Consider the following 19,196-nt stretch of genomic DNA (forward strand, 5'->3'; position numbering starts at 1 on the left):
GAATACGAAAACGTGATGGCAAAGGGAATGAAGGACATCGGATGTCAGCCACGTTGACGTGGAGCCGCCTATTTCCGGACGGCGCCTATTTCCGATCTGCATTTATTACCGTTGGTGCCCATTTCCGAGGAGTAACTATTTCCGTGTGATGCCTATCAGGTACATTCATTCATATGCAAACACATGTATCTAGAATTGTACAGTAATATAATACTCTTAGCTTTGAAGAAATATGAGTACTGTATTTTTCACTCTTCATGCAGACAACCCTTATCTTTTTCCAAACAATGGCAATGACTTTAGTGCAAATTCTTTTCAAAATGAGAAAAATCAACAATTTTGGCATGTGTGAAGAGGTAGTAATCAATTGATTATTTTTCCATATTTTGTATGAGATATGTACTAAGAGCATCAATACTTGGAGCATTTGTACTCAGAGTTAGATTCCTAAACAACTGATTCACAATGGTCTACAAATAACATGACCATCTTTAAAAAGTATATCATTAATGTGTGAAGCTTTAAGTTCCTTGTATGCACAAAGATTAATGTTGCATTTTATAAAGATGACATTGTCTTCCATGAATACTAAGGAGAAATACTTGTTATGTTTTAAAATTACTGTTGATTTCAATCATGTGATTGAATGAATGTTCTTTCATATTTATATTCTTTCATATTTATAGAGAGAATGTTAAATAGATCCATATGTTTACTAAATACATCTACCCTTAACGAAGATTAGAGTAATCATGATGAATGTGGTTAATTTTTATTTGTTGCAGATCCAATAGTAGAGAAATGAATCAAGAGGTTATTTATTTATTTATTTTCATGATGGTTAGAATAGGTTGATTTAGAAAAAACTTGGGTCTATTTAACATTCCCATATACACATATATATAGAGAGACACATATAATTACTAAATACTCTTTTTAACAAATAATATCAGTTGTTGCAAAAGTAAGTTTTAATTAGAGGTGACAATTTGAAGGCAATATGAAAATCATACTTGCCAAGGCCCCAGACTCTTTGCTTGCATTTGTGGTAACCCTATGGCCTTGCCTCACCTAATCATATGTATTCATTTGATTTTGCCTCCCACATGGCCTTTGTTAAATTCATTTGTTACTCATTAAAAAGTCAATGAAACCAATTGATTATTAAAATTCAAAGGTCATTAATTGTGCAACATAAAGAAGAATCACAGTTTCTAAAATTTTGATTAATTATTAGGGGTTAATAGTTTTTACAGGATAAATTGTTTGGGGGAACATGGTATATGACAACAAAAGCACTGATTAAAAAAAAAAATAATAAAATAAAAGAAAAGGAATACACTGAAATTATAAGCTATGCAACGAGTCTAGAGCATCAATTAACATAATCACATCAAATTTGCGTACCATGAAATTAACATTATTGCTCCAAAGAAGGATGTGGAACTAGAAGAATCTATGGAAAAGCTGTCCTATATGTTGAAGGAAAGAACTCTTTAAGTAGTTGCTAATGGTCAATAGAGTATAAGTGTTGTTAGGCATATCCCATAAGGTTAGGTGCTGGTATATAGTGCATTAGAGTACAAGGGGAGGGCTGGTCCTAGGAGATATTCCATATGGGTTGTAGCACTTGGTACCTTGGTACTAGTATATAAGGAAAGGGTTGGCATGGGAAGAATTATCTCATACCACACTCTATTTGTTAAAGTGCAACCTTGCTGGTCCTAACTTACTTGTGTGGAGTATGCTTTCTATGTTTCAATACGTTATGGGCCCACATTCTCTTACCAAGTAAGTTGGTCTTGCATTATTTCTTTGTTGCTTATTTTTGGTGGTTGAGATCTTATGGTAGAGTGTTGCTAGTGAATTGTTGAAGTCATTGCTCCTGGATTTGTGAGTGTATGAGCTTAGTGCAAGACCTTGATAGTGTCTTTGCTGAAGGAGCACTAGTATTTGAGAGTTTTATGAGAAAGTGAGTCATTTTGAGTGAAGTGACGTTAGAGAGACGTTTGAAAGTCATAAAATCACATTACAAACCATTCTCCACCATTTAGACGTAATTTGGACTCAAAATATGCAAAAAGTTGCAAAACAGCGAATTCTGGGTTTGTAGTTCAGCAATCTTTAAGTAGTCATATCTTTTGCATTACAACTCCAAATCAAGAGTTTTTTGGACCTACTTGTAGCTTGAGATGGCGTCTTTTGAGGGTGATAGCTTAAGAGTTGTTGAAAAGTTTAGAGGTGACAACTTTCACCACTGGAAGGCCAAAATGGAGCTACTTTTGGCGTCATTGGATCTTTGGGAGATAGTAGATGAGGAGGAACTTGCACCTATGGTAGAGGCAAGCATCAAGGAGCAAAAGGACTTCAAAAGACGAGAGAAGAAGGCTTTTGGCATAATTGCCACTAATTTAGATGAAAGCAACTTTGCTCATATCATTTCTTGCAAAGGGGCAGCAGATGCATGGAAGACTCTTTGCAATGTCTATGAAAGTAGGAATCTCTCCAATGTGCTATGGTCAAGGCAAAAATTCTTCACCGTGAAGATGGAAGAAGGTGAAGATCTCATGGCTCATGTGAATAAGGTAAAAGCACTTGCAAACCAACTTGCTGTTGTTGACAAGCCTTTACTTGAAGAAGATGTTGTGATGACATTGCTCTCAAGCCTTCCGGACTCCTATTCCTCCCTCATTGTGGCATTGGAGTCCATTTCAAGGAAAGACCTCACTTTGGACTATGTCATGGCAAGACTAGCCCATGAAGTGACCAAAAGAAAGCAAAAGGAGTCTATTGGAGAGCAATCAGCACTATTTACAAGACCAAGTAAGGCAAGTGCCCCTTTTCAACGTTATCCTCCTAAAACTTGTTACATTTGTGGAAAACCATGCCATTTTGCTAGAAATTGTTTCAAGGCAAAGAAAGGAGAAAGAAAGAATGCCAACAATGCTTTTCATGACGATCGAGGTGAAGACTTTGCATTCATGGCAAAACAAACTCCTTCCATGCTTGATATGAGTAAATGGATTGTGGATTCCGGATGTACCAAACACATGACTCCATACAAGTGTTCATTTAACACTTATCAACAAATTCCAGCAACCAAGGTTTGGTTAGGTGATAATGGTATGGTACAAGCCATTGGATTGGGCACCATTGTAGTGGAGGTGGTGGTGAAGGGCATAAGCAAGAGAATCACTCTCAAGGATGTGTTGCATGTGCCAAAGATGAAGAAGAACCTCCTTTCGGTGAGTAAACTTGTAACTCATGGGTACAAAGTGTAATTTAATATGAATGGATGTTTTGTGAGAACCATGGAAGGCAAAGAAGTAGCAAAAGGGACTAGGGATGGCAATCTCTATATTATCAATTGTAAGAGGATCAATGAAGTGGAGGTTGCTGCCTTTACTGAATTTCCATCAAATGAAGACAAGGTGGGCATTTGGCATCAAAGACTTGGGGATTTGAATGCCAAAAGCATGAAGGAGCTTCAATCCATGGTAAGTGGCTTAGACCTTGGCCATTCTACCATGAATCTTGCTTGTGAGGGATGCATTCAAGGCAAAAAACATAGGACACCATTTCCTAGTGGAGTTGCAACAAGAGCAAGTCAATTGCTGGAGCTTGTGCATTCGGATGTTTGTGGACCCATGAGGACACCATCTATGAGTGGAGCAAGGTACTTTGTCACATTTATTGATGACTTCTCAAGGAAGGTATGGATTTACATCATCAAGGCCAAGAGTGAGTGTTTTGCCAAGTTTAAGGAGTGGAAAGCACTTGTGGAGAAGCAATGTGAGCACAAGATTAAGGTGCTGCGATCGGACAATGGAGGTGAGTATTTGTCCAAACACTTTGATGAGTTATTGAAGCATGAAGGCATTGCAAGACAAACCTCTACTTCCTACACTCCACAACAAAATGGAGTTGCTGAAAGAGCAAATCATACTATTGTAGAGATGGCAAGGAGTATGATTCATGCTCAAAAACTTGGGTATGAATATTGGGCAGAAGCTGTAGTAAATGCCATGTATACAAGAAATAGGTGTCCCACAAGTGCACTTGAAGGAATGACTCCCCAAGAAGCTTGGACTGGTAAGAAACCTTGCATATCCCACATGAGGATTTTTGGGTGCATTGCATATGTCAAGGTTGCAGATAGTATGAGAGGCAAACTTGATGCAAAGGGCATAAGATGTGTATTCCTTGGTTATTGTGAAGGCACCAAGGCATATAGGCTCATGTGTTTAGATACCAAAAAGATCATCAAAAGTCGTGATGTAGAGTTCTTAGAGCATAAGAGTGGTAGTGAAAAGTGGGAGATGTGTCCAAGTAGGAGTAGTAGTGTGTTTGTGGACACATCTTCAATTCCAACAAACAAACAAGAAGATGAAGAAGAGCATTCTCAAAGTGAAGAAGGAGAGGAAGATGCCATGATAGAAGAGCCCAATACTATGAAGACTTCAATTCCAGCAAGATACAACAAGGACAATGAAGAGAATGAAGATGAAGAATACCAACCAATGAGTAAGACAAAGAACTCCATGAGCCATACAAGGCAGCAAGAGGTGCATGAAGGCTCATCCTCCTTGCATGAAAGAAGATATCCAACACGTGAGAGAAGACCACAAGGTGAATGGTGGAAGAACCACATCTTTCCACAAGTAAGTGAAGACCATGCCAATGTTGTTCTTCTTGATGATCCATTGACTTTGTGTGATACAATGAAGTGTGGTGATGCAATGAAGTGGGAGATTGCCATGCAAGAAGAATACAAATCTCTTATAGACAATGAGACATGGGAGTTGACTCTACTTCCACCAAATCGATCAGCAATTGGATGTAAGTGGGTGTTTAGAACCAAGAGAGATGCTATGGGCAATATTGTGAGGTACAAGGCAAGATTGGTTGCCAAAGGCTACTCACAAGTTGCTGGAGTGGACTTTAATGAGGCATTTGTACCCGTGGCCAAGTTCACCACCATTAGAACCATAGTAGCAATTGGAGCATCAATGGATCTTGAGATGCATCAAATGGACGTCAAGACAGCATTCTTGAATGGAGAATTAGAAGAAGACATCTACATGGAGTAACCTCAAGGATTTATTGAACAAGACAAACACCACCTTATTTGCAACTTGAAGAAGTCATTGTATCACCAAGAGCATGGTACCAACGCATTGACTCGTTCTTTGTAAAGGAAGGTTTTGTAAGGAGTGAAGCTGACCATTCTTTGTATGTATTGCAAGCCAAGGACTTCTTACTGGTTGTGATCCTCTATGTAGATGATTTAATCATCTTAAGCAACACCATGGTAAGATTGGATTGGTTGAAGAAGAAATTGGAGGGAGAGTTTGAGATGAGTGATTTGGGAGAGCTCCATTATTGTTTGGGTGTGGAATTCACAAGAAGTAGAGAATCAAAGACCATCACATTGAGCCAAAGCAAGTACATTAAAGAAGTGTTGAAACGATTCAATATGGGAGATTGCAAGCCCATTGGAACTCCTTTGGAGGCCAACTTGAAGTTGATGAAGCTCACGGATGAGGAGTATGCTGAAGTTGAGCATCAAATGCAAGGCATACCATACAAGGCAGCAGTAGGCTCACTCATGTATGTAATGGTAGGTACAAGGATGGATCTTGTATTTGCGGTAAGTGTTGTAAGCCAATACATGGAAAAACCGGGTCCTATGCATTGGACAACCATCAAGAGAATCATGAGGTACTTGAAAGGCTCTTTGAACCTCAAACTATGTCTTGGAGGAGATAATATTGCATTATATGGATATTGTGATGCGGATTGGGCTGGAGATGCAAACGATAGAAAGTCAACAACGGGCTATGTATTCTTTGTTGGAGTGGGAGCCATATCTTGGAATTGCAAGAGACAACCAACCATTGCAAGGTCCACAATGGAGGCGGAGTACATGGTAGCAAGTCATGGAGCAATGGAGGCAATTTGGTTGAGGTTGTTATTGGAAGATATTGGACTTGTGCAATTGGAGGCTACTCCATTGAGGTGTGACAATCAAAGATGTCTTGCTTTTGCAAAGAATCCAAAGCATCATGCAAGAACCAAGCACATTGATATTCAGCATCATTTCATAAGAGAGAAGATAGAAATGGGGGTTATTGATATGATGTATTGTGAAACCAAAGACATGTTGGCTCATTTATTGACAAAAGCCTTAGTTAGAGAAAGACACAACAAGTTGAGTAAGGCATTAGGATTGATAGGTAATTGACCAATAGCAAAATGAGAGTGTTGAAGGAAAGAACTCTTTAAGTAGTTTCTAATGGTCAATAGAGTATAAGTGTTATTAGGGATATCCCATAAGGTTAGGTGCTGGTATATAGTGCATTAGAGTACAAGGGGAGGGTTGGTCCTAGGAGATATCCCATATGGGTTGTAGCACTTGGTACCTTGGTACTAGTATATAAGGAAAGGGTTGGCATAGGAAGAATTATCTCATACCACACTCTATTTGTTAAAGTGCAACCTTGCTGGTCCTAACTTACTTGTGTGGAGTATGCTTTCTATGTTTCAACACTATATCCAAAAGATGTCCTATATCCAAGGTTGGCAAACTATCTCAGATCCACTTCAAAGTAAAAGGTAGCGCACACACAACACCGATAACGTTGCAAAAAGAATGGGAAACAAGATAATTAATGATAATTAAAAAAAAAAAAAAAAAAATTGCGGATAACTCTAAGTGGAGAAAGGGCTAAATATGGAAAAGAAACGAGGGCCAACTTTTGGTGCCACATCGGCCAAGTTGGGACATTCCAGCCCAAGTGGCCTAGGGAAAAGCAGCGCAGGGATTGGCTGCCACCCGTTCCCCAAACCTAGTCAGCAGCGGCACCTCGTCTGGAGCCTTCGGAGGGTCGTCGGTGTCGAGGCTGTGAGCTCGCGCTGGCTATGGCGAAAGCGGTCTTGGGTGTCACGTCTTTTCCTGCTTGCTTGTAGTATTCTTCGCTCCCCGAGCGTTGCCCGACTACGAGAGCGCAGAGAGCACAGTGAGTGTGCAGGCAGGAGCTAGGATTTGCAACTGTTTGATCGTGTTGCGAGGTGGAGGAAAAGTTGGTAGAGGGTTTGTGGATTTAGGGTTTGGGGGGAGGTTGGAAGCAAGGCAGCGACAGTGGCGACCGACGGGATTCCGCCCCAGATTGGGGCGACGCTGGCAGGATGGAGGAGTGCCCTCCAGGGGAAGATGCAGGTGGTGCAAGGGAAGGTGCAGGAGCTGAACATCCAGGGGAAGATCCAGGATCTCAACCTGCAGGGGAAAGTTCAGGAGCTTTTCAACCGGGAGCCGGCGAGCTCCGCGGAGCCCATGAATGCGCAATCGGGTGGTGTCTTGTCTGCTTGGAACTCGTATGCCGCGCGGTCGCAGCCGGAGCCTGCCGGCCAGGGTGCCACTGGGCGAGATCTGGAGTCTGGGGTATCGGAGACCCTCGCGCCGTTGCTTAAGTCGGCCAATTCCAGCATCGTGGGTGCTTTTAATTCGTGAGTGTCGCCTTCTGTTTTTGTTTTTTTTATAAAAAAAACTTTGCGGTTCGTCTGTGTAATGCAGGATTCAGCGGGGTTGCACGAGCTGGATACGTTTTATTGTGTTTATTTTGGTTTTGGAAGATAGATCGATTCCTGCATGTGTAGAAATTTAGATCAGCTGGGGGTGTAAATCGCCCTTCATTTTCTGTTTCATTTTCAATATTACCAGCCGATATGGTCTACATGCCAACATGTAGTTCCTCTCGTCATGCCAACATGTAGTTCCTCTCGTCATGCCAACATGTAGTTCCTCTCGTCATGCCAACATGTTATTCCTCTCGTCATGCCAAGTTCTACGCTATCTTGAAAATCGTGGTTGATTTAGTCGATCGTATGCGTGGGCAGAAAACAAGTGCTGACAACATATCTCTGAAATACTGCTCTTGAAAACTAAAGTGTCGAAAGCCTTTTGGCGTGTTTTGGTTGAGGGAAAGCACGGTGTGATCATCTAGACCTTTAGGTGCTGAAACTTAGTCGATGAGAGAGTGATTATAGCCTGGGAATAAATCTTTAATAGTTTTTTCTGAACAGAGCTACTAATAATTGGTTGCAATATCGCACGAGTTAGTTGGATCTTTCAATGAGGCATATGGCATTGGAGGCGGGTGTTGATCAGTCATTGAGAGTTTGTTCTTTCAGTGCAACAATCGCAGCGTATGCGCCATCTTTGTTGAAATGCTGAACTCTTGTTTCAATCTGCCACAGAGTCACGAAAGGAGTGCGTGAGCTGCCTGCAAATGTGCAGTCTGCTACCCAATTTGTGCCGTCTAGGCAGGCGTTGACTGCTTTTGCCATAATGATAGCGGCGGGGGTGTTCTTTATATTTATGGCATTTTTCATGTTCCTGCCCATCATTGTCCTGGTTCCCCAAAAGTTTGCTATCGCTTTCACTATCGGCTGTATTTTTATAGTCGGTTCCTTCTTCGCGCTTAAAGGACCGAAAGCCCAGTTTTTTCATATGATTTCCAAAGAGGTGAAGATTCATCTGCCAACTTGATTGTCTGTTCCTTCGTTTCACCATCACAAATCTCAGCAAACAGTTGTATGAATTATTTGTAAGAGTTGTGTTCAATTGGTGTAAAGTATGCCCGTGAATTGTTTATTCTTGAGACACAATGCGTTAGTGTGCACAATCATGTCATGATGTGCTCTGAGTGGATTTCTACCTGGGAATGCCCGTTTCACGTTATTGACAACCTGACTTTGTAATGATTACAAAGTTGACTTTGTCAGCATATTGTGACAAGTAAATTTTGTGAGAATGCAGAGATTGCCGTTTACAGCAGGATTTATTGGAAGCATGGCAGCTACAATATATGTGTCTATGGTCCTCCACAGCTACATACTGTCTGTGTTCTTTGCTGTTATTCAGGTTTGTTTCTTCAGCATTCATCTTTCCGCTTTATGAACTTATGATGTGCGATTTTATGTAGCTGGTGGTTTGTTTATGTTCAGACTTTGATAAATTTACTTCCTGGTTTCTGTTGTAGCTAACTGTATCGACGAATTATTTTGTGCTTTGAACATGTGTTGATGATATTTGCTTCATCCTTTCAATAATAGACATTTTGTTCCTTGTGCGTTCCAGGTGCTTGCATTGTTGTATTACCTACTGTCTTACTTCCCTGGAGGAACCGCTGGCATGCAATTTTTGACTTCGATGATCGTGTCTTCAATCACGAAGTGCTTTGGTAGGTCTTAGTTTGAATTCAACCTCTTCTCAAATAAAAATCCGCGATTCTATTTCCTAGCTTTTCAGCCTCTACATCGAGGAGCTATTCAGCTCGACCCTAGTCTTGAATCCTGGATTTTAATGTTTGAAGTGAAGTGATCTCAATGATACATTCAAGTTTACTTTGTACTTGAAACTGCTCGGTATTGCGCGGGAATGCCCTGTCCGCCTGCAATTGCATCTCTGTATAGTCTGAAACGTATCATATTATGCCGTGATACTTGAAATTAGTATGAGCTCTTTAGGGTTATTGGAGTTGTTGAAACCATAGAGTATTTTTATGGTGACTGCTTAATAAAGGCTCATGTCTTTAGGAGGTGTAGCTTTGTCAAGAATATATTGTAATTCTAAAAACCGGCATATGTATACGACAAAATCCATCTTAATTCCAGGATTGTGGCGCAGTGTCTTTCTTCATTCATTATGGCAATCCTTGATGTTGAGAATAAGGAGTTATTACGCCGGAGGATCTCATGAATGACTGAGTGGTCTTTATCTGTGTGCATGAAGATACCTTATGTGTAATATTTGTCTTTTTGTCCTTAAATCTTATCTTAGCATCGGGAAAAACAGAAAGGACACCGATGACTTTCACACAATGTGGGTGCAATGCGTGTGGGACAACGTTATTTAATGTCCAGTGCATGAGGTTGCTCAGTATCTTAAATATTAAAATAGGAAGCAAAATTGAAGTTACCTGCTAATTGCCTCAATACTTGTCATAAATCTTGTTATAATTCTTTTTCTTCTAACATCAATCAACTTAGCAAGAAATTTTACAACTTACCTAATTTTGCAAAAATTTAACAAGAAATCATATAATAAGTAAATACGAGATACATAATTTATTATATTTTTAAAAGATAAATATGGATTCGAAAGATAGAAATCAAATTGTATACATTTTCAAAAAAGAAAAGTGTTTTAGCACAGTATAATATTTTAAAAAATTTTAGGTGATAAGATTACTAATAAAGGAAAAGTAGATAGCTTTATCTTAAGTAGAGGTTGCTAGAAAAGGTGGAAAGAATATTACAAAATTTAATAGAATATAATGAGTAATTAAGTCATTTTATTATGAGAATAAAATGACAACAAGAGAAAAGTTGTTTTTGATTGATAATAAAGAAGAGACATGTGAAAGTAGGAAGGAGAGGACAAGCAATTTAGAAATCAAATGGTTAATTGTTGAAAGAAAAAGTTTGTTATTTTTTAAAGTTGAAGATTAAAGTAAGAGAGAAAAATGAATCTATGTTTTTATCTTCATTTTTATCAATTAATATTCAATATTAAATAAGAATAAATCTATCTTAATTCACACTAATTAGAGCTTTTGAAATGAAATAGTAGAGAAAAACACAACAAGTCAAAGAAATATTTTGTTGCAAATTCTTTGAAGTTTTTTTATTTTTTATCTATTTATTTATTTATTTATTTTAATCCATGATTATTATTCATAAAGAACAAACTTAAAGAATAATGTGATGGCTAGTAATTTTATAATACTAATTATAATTTCATAATAATTGTAGCATATAGTTGATATAATAATATATATATTATGTTATAATTAAAAGTATAAATAATTTATTTATTTTTAATATTAATAAAAAAGAAAAAAATTATTTTTATCAAGAGTTAAAGAATACTTAGGTTTCTACTAATGAGTCAAAATAGTCATTAATAATTAATTTTAATGGAAGGTTCTTATTTTGAGGAGAGATTATTATTTATTATTTCTAAAATTATTAACTTCTTGTTTAAAAAATAATTTATGTATTTTAATTTTTAAAATATAAATTATGTAGTATTAAAAATCTTTAGTTTAGATGTGGTTTTTAGAAAAATATATTAGAAATAGCTTTGTGTGTTTTATATTAAATAGATATATTTTTAAAAATAGGATCACCTAATATTTATACTTTATCTTTTGTGATTTTTCTTATTTTTATTTATTTATTTTTAACTATGAGTATTTGTGTGCAACAAATTCTAGTACAAAGGCAATTGATTGGAAGAGAGAAATAGATTATAAAGTTGTTATCTACATATAAAATATTTTAAATGTATTTGTTGGTTGGCACTTAGGCAAAAAACCCTAACACTTGCTTCTTATGAACAAATGCCATCTACTAAATGATATTGTCTATCAAGTGAAATTTGAACCAAATGAAATATGTTGTTGCTTTTGCTTACTGCTCTTTAAGCTTAAAGTGCAATAAACAAGAATAGTATTACTCTTCACATTTGTATTTAAAAATTTTAAAAAATAAATCATGAGTTAGGACTTTAGTATGTGGTAAGTGAAAAGCTCACCTCAAATAAGATCTTGGACTCAAATTCAAGCATTGATGAAAGCCTATTTTTTATTCTTTTTTATTATTTATTATGTATGCAATATTATTTTTGAGATAAAATATCTGCATCTAGGCTCATTATCTTTAGAGAATTATTAATACTACATCCTCAATCGATTTTGCTACACGTTGAGTGACCTCCTGGTAGACAACTAGCCAATAATATGCCTCTTTCTTTTGCACATTTTTTCCTTTCTTTGCTTTAGAAAGAAAGTGGTGGTTGAGAAAAAGAAAATGAATATTTTATGAAAAAACAAGTAGCGAATTGTTTTATTTTTTGCTGAAAAGTAAAATTATTTAAAAATTTATTCTATTTTTGGGTCAATATTGGAATTAAATATTGAGCTACCAAACATGCCCTAAGTATAGAAATGTTCACATTTTAGTCAATTTAAGTTGTGTGGAGATCACATAGGATGTAGTAATGTCAATTGGAGATGTAATGTTAACAATTTTCTATCTTTATCATCTTTAATCTACTAAGATGAATAAATACACCAATTTTAAAAAAAATATTCAAATTTTCATCTCATATGAATATTTGCAACCAATATTCCTAAAAAATAAAAATAAACAAAATTTCCTTGCTATTGGTTGGTCAAATAATAAAATCACAAAAATCATTAAGACAAAAATATTAGTCAAATATATGAATATGTATGTATATATATATATATATATATATATATATATAATAAAATTTTCTCCATTAAATGTGAGTTTGTCATTTCAAACAAGTCTCAACCTCAGCTCAACTAAAAAAAAAGCCAACTCACAAAACACCAATAACTCATCCACCTAGCAAAAATCCATCACAATAAGCACTTCCAATAAACTTTACAACAAATTACAAAAAAATAAAAAATAAAAAAATCCTCTAATGAATCCAAGTCCAGATAATGTACAACAACACTCGAAAGGGCTGCTCAAACGAGAGCCCAAACCCACACGCAGTACCACCGCTTGTGCAACTCCATCCACAAGTGATCGTCAACAATCACGAAAGTCCGCATGATATCGCCAGATTCATCACCCCAAAGGTTCTCATGGCCCACGCCCATGAATAATGCCCACGACGATAAAGAACAGACGACAGACACAGACACACAGACACACAGACACATATAGTGAGGAAGAGAGTGAGTGTAAGAGTGAGTGTGAGTGAGAAAGGATGAAGCAAGTGAAGAGAAGGAAAGGGGACCCGGGCCCTGCCCTACCCACTCTCGTGGTCGGTCGCGGCGCGAGCGCCGACTCAGTCGTCGCGGGGGCCTGCTTCGCTGTACTCGGCGCCACACGTCGCGCCGTAGAGCTTCCACCCAGTTGGTGCCACCACGTAGCGATGATCCGCAAGGGCCTGGTTTCGCCACCCGGCACTGGCTTATAAGCTCCCTGCACTCAATCTCTCTCATTCTCAATAGAGATCTAGATTTCAGTCAATTGGATCTGCTCCTCTTCCTCCGCACCTCTAATCAATACTCTTTCTGTCTTGAACTGCGATCTAGTCACCGCACTTCTAGACACATACACACACGGGCTCGTTCCCCCCTTTCCTGCTTCTCTGCCATCTGTTTGGTTAGTGTGTGCGTGTGTGTAGCTCGATCGACTGACCTGTCGGTAGTTGCAGGTTTTTCCTTGGGCGCTGCGTTGGAGTCTACTAGCTAGGCGTGCAAGATGTCGCAAGGATACGAGCCCATGGTTACTTCTGGTGAGACTCCTTTCGTGGATTACGTGTGGTTGTTTGTGTGGGGGTTGTGGAGTAGCTGAGTCGTGGGATGGGTGAGTTTCCTAATGGTATATGTGGGAATGGCCATGATGGATGGATGAATGGAAGGTTGGTTTGTTTATTCAGTTTATTTTTTTTTGTTTTGTTTCATTGTTGAGGGGGTATGAGCTTCTGCGGAGTATTGGATGTTGTCTTGGCTTGAATAAATTTCATCGTTAGTAGTGAGGGGGATGAAGAGGATTTTGCGACGATTTCGGTTATGAACTTGTTAGATATTTGGTTGTTTTTCAGGAGAACAGCAGACTGGCTTGACTACGGCCGAGTCAGCTGACCACATCGATCCTAACAGCCCGAGCTACCACGACGGTGGTCACAAGAAACCATCGATTTTCGGAAGGCTGAAGGACAAAACCAAGAAAGCCGGTTCGAAAATCAAGCACAAGGTTGGTAAGAAGAAGACCAACCCCGATGGTACTACCACTGTCGATAACGAGGATGAAGGAGAGGAAATGAGCAGCAACAGTGATGTAAGAATTCAATATCGCTATTTATATCTTGTTTTGGAACAGATATATCTAAGCAATTTTTTTAAACAATTCTAACTAAATTTGCGATGGATTTTCGTTGAATACAACGCTGAATTATCCGAGCCTCACAATTTTCTCTTTGACTATTGCAATTGCAGGATTCTTCATCGCCATCTGCTTCACCCTCCCATGCCCCTCAAACGACGCCATACACAGCCCCTCAGACAGAATCTCGCGACTTCGAAACCAGTCAAAGCACACCCTTCAAATTTGGGGAATCCGACGCTAAAGAGCCTGAAACACCAGACGTCGGAAAATTGAGTCTAGATGAGACCCCTGACTATGAACCTGAGTCGAAGACCGACGAGCCATCTATCACTGAGAAAGCTTCAGAGGCTTCAGAGGGAGCAAAGAATACTATTTTCGGTGGTGCAGCGGCCACCGCCGGTGCCTCGGGATTCACCCAAGACGAACCTATGGACCCCGAAGACAAATCTGTCACGGAGAAGTCCTCCGAGGCTGTCGAAGAAGTCAACAACAAAACAGAGGGGATTGGGAACCGAGGATACGATGCCGCCACAGATGCGAAGGACACAGTAGCTGAGAAGGGTAGTGATGTCGCTGATAAGACGAAAGAAACTTTCTCCGGGGATTCCACTTCTGAGCGTCCTCAAAGTGCCACAGATGCGGCATACGAGGCTAAAGACGCTGCAGGGTCGAAAGCATCCGAGCTGAACAACGCCACGAATGACTCTGAAACTTACACGGAGAAAGCTACCAACACTGCTACTGCGGCGAAAGACAGCGTTGCAGACACATTAGGCTTACACCAGTCGTCGGAGGGACCCTCCTTGGTGGATAAAGCGAAGGGTTATCTGGGATATGCAGTTGATACCACGAACGATCATGTGTCCTCTACGACTGACACTGCGAAGGACGACGCAGCGTCGGCCACGGAAACAGCTAAGGATTCGACGGGCAGTGCTGTAGACACAATTAAGGATCACGCCAGCGGTGCCACTGACACCACTAAGGACTCGACCAGCAGCGCTGTTGACACTGCAAAGGATTACGGAACAAGGGCCAAGAATACCGTAGCAGACTACGCCCAAGGCACCACCGACACTACCAAGGACTACGTCGGGAAGGCCAAGGACACCACTGCTGATGCCACCACGCCCAATCAGGACGACAAGGCTCTCAGCGAGAAGATCACAGAATCACTTGGTGCCTTGCCGGCGAAGGTAACGGACACTGTTTCCAGTGCCACGCAGACTTCCAGCACTTCTTCCACGCCAACTGGAGCTGCTCACAACGAAGCTCAGCCCGGAATTTTTGGCAAGCTCACGGGATTGTTTGGATACGGCCCCAAGTCACCGGCTGATCCTGCACACGATGCCACCACCGGAGCCACTGGCACTCACACTGAAACAAACTAGATTCGATCCTTGCCTCGGACATAGATGCCGATGCGAAGTTTTTCCCATTACCACTACACATTTCTAGTTCTTATACGAATGCTCCAGCTTGCACTGTATATGCACTTGCATCGTTTGCAAGTGCATGGCTGTTGTGGTATGAGGCTACCGGCGCCGGTACCGTAGCAAGGATATTTGGACGCTTATATTAGGTTTGCTATAGTAGAGTACGTGGAGTGTGAAGGTGAGATTATAAATAATTTCTTCTGTAAATTGTGCCGGACTTGATCCAGTCGCTGTTCATGAAACGCAAAGAATGACACAGCAAAGTCGTTCCACATTTTGTACAATCAATCTCTACTGTTGCCTACGTTTCTGATAACATTTGTGCATTGATGCGTCAACATCTTCCCAATATCATGTCTGTTCTCCTCAGCCTTCACAGCCAAAAGCATCGTGTTCAATGCAGAAACATACACTTCCATGAACAATAGTCCCGAGAGACAAGTTCACCGCAGGGTAGCAAACTTTGAAATGAAATTTCGTAGCTTCCGATGGGAATTCCTCGCCCCTGTGTAATTGTTTACTTGGAGAAGAGCTGTTGAAATACGCAACCTGCACTATTTTTAATTGATATATTCTAATAACACGCAAAGGCAAAATTTTGGTTCGTTTTATTTTTAATTTGTGCCATCAAAGATTCTATGTAGCATAGATAGGTAGATTTTAGGTATTTAAAATAGTAAGATCTTAAAATTAAATGAGTTAAAAAATCAAATATGTGTCTTTAATTATATATATATTTAAAAATCTGAACTTAGCAAAGAGTTATAAAATAGTAATGTAGATGAAAGTTGTTAGAATAGAGTAAGAATCACTTGAAGATTATAAAATGGACTGTTTTGTTAAATTTATGACTTTTCTATTAAAGTTAATTTTGGCATTGATATCAATGTCCTTCAAGGCATAATTTATTTGGTTTCAACTTGTGAATTCTAATATTTTGACATCTAAAAAGTATGCTTTTTAATTGGAATGAGTAAAAAACTTTCTAATAGGATAGGAATTGATTTATTTATCTATCTTATTTTTTTATTTTTTTATTTTTATTTTTTATGTATGTATATATATATATATATATATATATGTATATATATATATGTATATATATATATGTATATATATATGTATATATAATTTCTATAAATATTTTAATCTATATTACAAAAAAATTGAAATAAACTAAAATAATAATCTACAAACTTTTTCTTACGATAAAACAGGGGAACTGTTAAATCCACCCACCCATTTGCTAAACCAATCCATTTGTTAAAAGAATTATTGAGTTCAAGAATTTGTGTATTGAGGGTAGGGATTGTATAATGATGAGTGGGTCTAAAAATTTCTATGAATAAAGATAAATCTACATGCTTATGTGCTAAATTGACCCATTTACTGTTCAAAAATGATTGAGTTTAAGAATTTGTGTACAAAGGATGAGAAATGTATAATGATGGGCGGGTTGATTTAACAATTCCCTTAAACAATATAGTATTTTAAATACTTTAGTTTTATAACTTTTCCAAAGACTTTCTTCTAATCATGGCAAAGTTAGAAGCTCTAGTAAAAACAACTAACTACTTTTAGATTATAAATTTCTTTTAAATTTTTTATTTTTTAAAGAAAAATCTAAAAAATAAAATTATTCATGTATGTCTATATATATAATAAAAAGAGTAGAAATTATAATAATTTAAAATTTTAAATGAATAAATAAAAAAATATTATTTTTTTGTTTAAGATATAGTGTCACGGACATACTCATGTAAGCTAGTAAATACATATACAAATAGGTAAGTTAATTTTATAGTATTTAATATAGAAGCTTTCTAGAAGCTTCATAGATGCTACTTTGACTTCATAGGTGTCTTTAATTGACTTTTTGGATTAGAAACGTAGTCAATAAGTTGGCCACATGCCACACATGTTGTTAGCTTGAAGATCAAGCTAACTATGTGGCCCACACATAGAAAGACTTGCCTTGTAAGTCAAAGCATGTGTCCTACAAAGTCAACACATATTCGAGGTCCTATACAACATCGCCAGGTAGCCCCTAGTTAGATAGTATATATAGAGACAAGAGTAAGGCCCTCTTCACTCTTGTCAATTCCTTTCTTGCTTCCAGTCTAATTTCAAGGGTCTCTAGTTTTCTTGTCTTTTGGTAATAGCCATTCCACTTTCTCTTTCAATATACATACTTGTTTATTTATATCTTTCTTTGAGTGAAGGCTCACTTGTCTGAATTATTTTTTCATTGAGTTCTTCTCTTTGACAGATTGACAAGAGTACACCTACAATATCAGAGTTTTGTCTAATCTTGATTAAGAGTGGATTACCCCTTTTTCTTGATAAGATATAAGCATATTAAAAGTTACGAATTACCCTCTTCTAAACTGAAATTGTCCTTAGTATTTTCTTTGTTCTCAAGTCCTCTCTTCTATTTGCCTTGAGCGATATTAGACATCTTCTCTTTTCTAAGTGTTATCATGGCAAAACTTGTTGAAATGAAGAGTGCAATGGCACAAATGCAAGAGCAATTGAGAGAGTTAATGCTTGCGATGCATCAACTCAATTTACCACCACAAGGAGCAACAAGATTGGCAGGAAGTGAAGATATAGAAATGGTTGGAGCTGCTTCAACATCTGTACCAAACCATGTCCTTTCTCCTATGGTGGAACGCCCTTCTAATATTAGAGAACCAAGAATTACCCTACTTGAGAAGTTTGATGGCACCAGATCCAAGTTTTGAGGATTTATCAATCAAGTGCAACTTCTGATTGAACTTCAACCCCAAAGCTATCCAACTCTAGGATCGCAAGATAGATTCATTAGTACGCTTCTTTCAGGTTCAGCACTATCGTAGTTTTCATCTTTTCTTGAACGACGAGATCCAATATTGGATAATTTAGAGGCTTTTCTAGCAAAGTTTCGATCCATGTATGGAAAACATGATGCAATTCATGTTGCAACCAATAAGATCCATATTTTATGACAAGGCAATCGATCAGTAATGTTGTATGCTTCACAATTTCGATAACTTGCAATTGATATCAAGTGGAATGATGTCGCACTTATTAGCCAATTTCTCTGCGGATTATAATATGATGTAAAAAAATTAATGCTCAACTTACTTGATCCTCAAACATTGAGTCAAGCAATTGACTTTGCTGTGAAGTGCGACAATCGCCTTTTTGAATTTTGATCTGAAAACTGTACAAGTAGACCTCAATGTTACTATAAATCAATGGCAACACCAACACCTCTTCAACACATACATTCAGAAGTAGAGGATATGCAAATTGATGCAATATATTTCAAACCTCTTACTGAGCAAGAAAAGACTCGTCGTTGTCAAGAAGGATTATGTTTATATTGTGGAGAACCAAAGTACACTACTCAATATTGTCCAAAGAAATGATGCATTCATAAAATGAGGAGTATGGCTGTCAAAGAAGACAATATGTCAGAAAACGAGTTTGTCCAGTTACAATAGGGACCGTGCGGTTGGAACCTTGCACAACATCTAGTAAAGGTCCTATTTTCTCCTCAGAGCCCTCTCTTTGTTTTACATTAAATGTTATTTTAGGACCTAAATATTACAAAGCCTCTGCCTTCTAAAATTTAGGAGCCTCGACATGTTTCTTAGATGAAGAATTTATCAAAAGACATAGCATATCTTTAGTAAAAAAACTAAACATGTTCATGTAGAAGTCATAGATGGTCGTCCATTGTCTTCTGGAGATATTACTCACAAAACCCGTCCTATAGAAGTAATAATTAATGGTCATAAAAGCTTTGTAGTATTTAATATCATTAGATCTCCCTCT

General features: G+C 38.1%; 2 protein-coding genes across 2 annotated transcripts; both read left to right on the forward strand.

Annotated features, from left to right (window-relative positions):
- The first annotated feature begins 6,959 nt into the window (after window positions 1-6,959).
- Window positions 6,960-9,704, forward strand: LOC112276211 (uncharacterized). Its single transcript, XM_024507322.3, has 4 exons — window positions 6,960-7,506; window positions 8,257-8,524; window positions 8,819-8,923; window positions 9,140-9,704. The coding sequence occupies exons 1-4, from the start codon at window positions 7,214-7,216 to the stop codon at window positions 9,251-9,253; spliced, it is 780 nt and encodes a 259-aa protein (XP_024363090.1). The 5' UTR covers window positions 6,960-7,213; the 3' UTR covers window positions 9,254-9,704.
- A 3,356-nt stretch (window positions 9,705-13,060) lies between these two features.
- On the forward strand, window positions 13,061-15,658 carry LOC112275912 (uncharacterized). The gene is made up of 3 exons (XM_024506670.3): window positions 13,061-13,345; window positions 13,655-13,890; window positions 14,049-15,658. The coding sequence occupies exons 1-3, from the start codon at window positions 13,312-13,314 to the stop codon at window positions 15,327-15,329; spliced, it is 1,551 nt and encodes a 516-aa protein (XP_024362438.1). The 5' UTR covers window positions 13,061-13,311; the 3' UTR covers window positions 15,330-15,658.
- The last annotated feature ends 3,538 nt before the right edge of the window (window positions 15,659-19,196 follow it).

Source organism: Physcomitrium patens, chromosome 23 (genome assembly GCF_059467195.1).
Source record: "Physcomitrium patens ecotype Gransden chromosome 23, ASM5946719v1, whole genome shotgun sequence".
NCBI classification, from domain to species: domain Eukaryota; kingdom Viridiplantae; phylum Streptophyta; class Bryopsida; order Funariales; family Funariaceae; genus Physcomitrium; species Physcomitrium patens.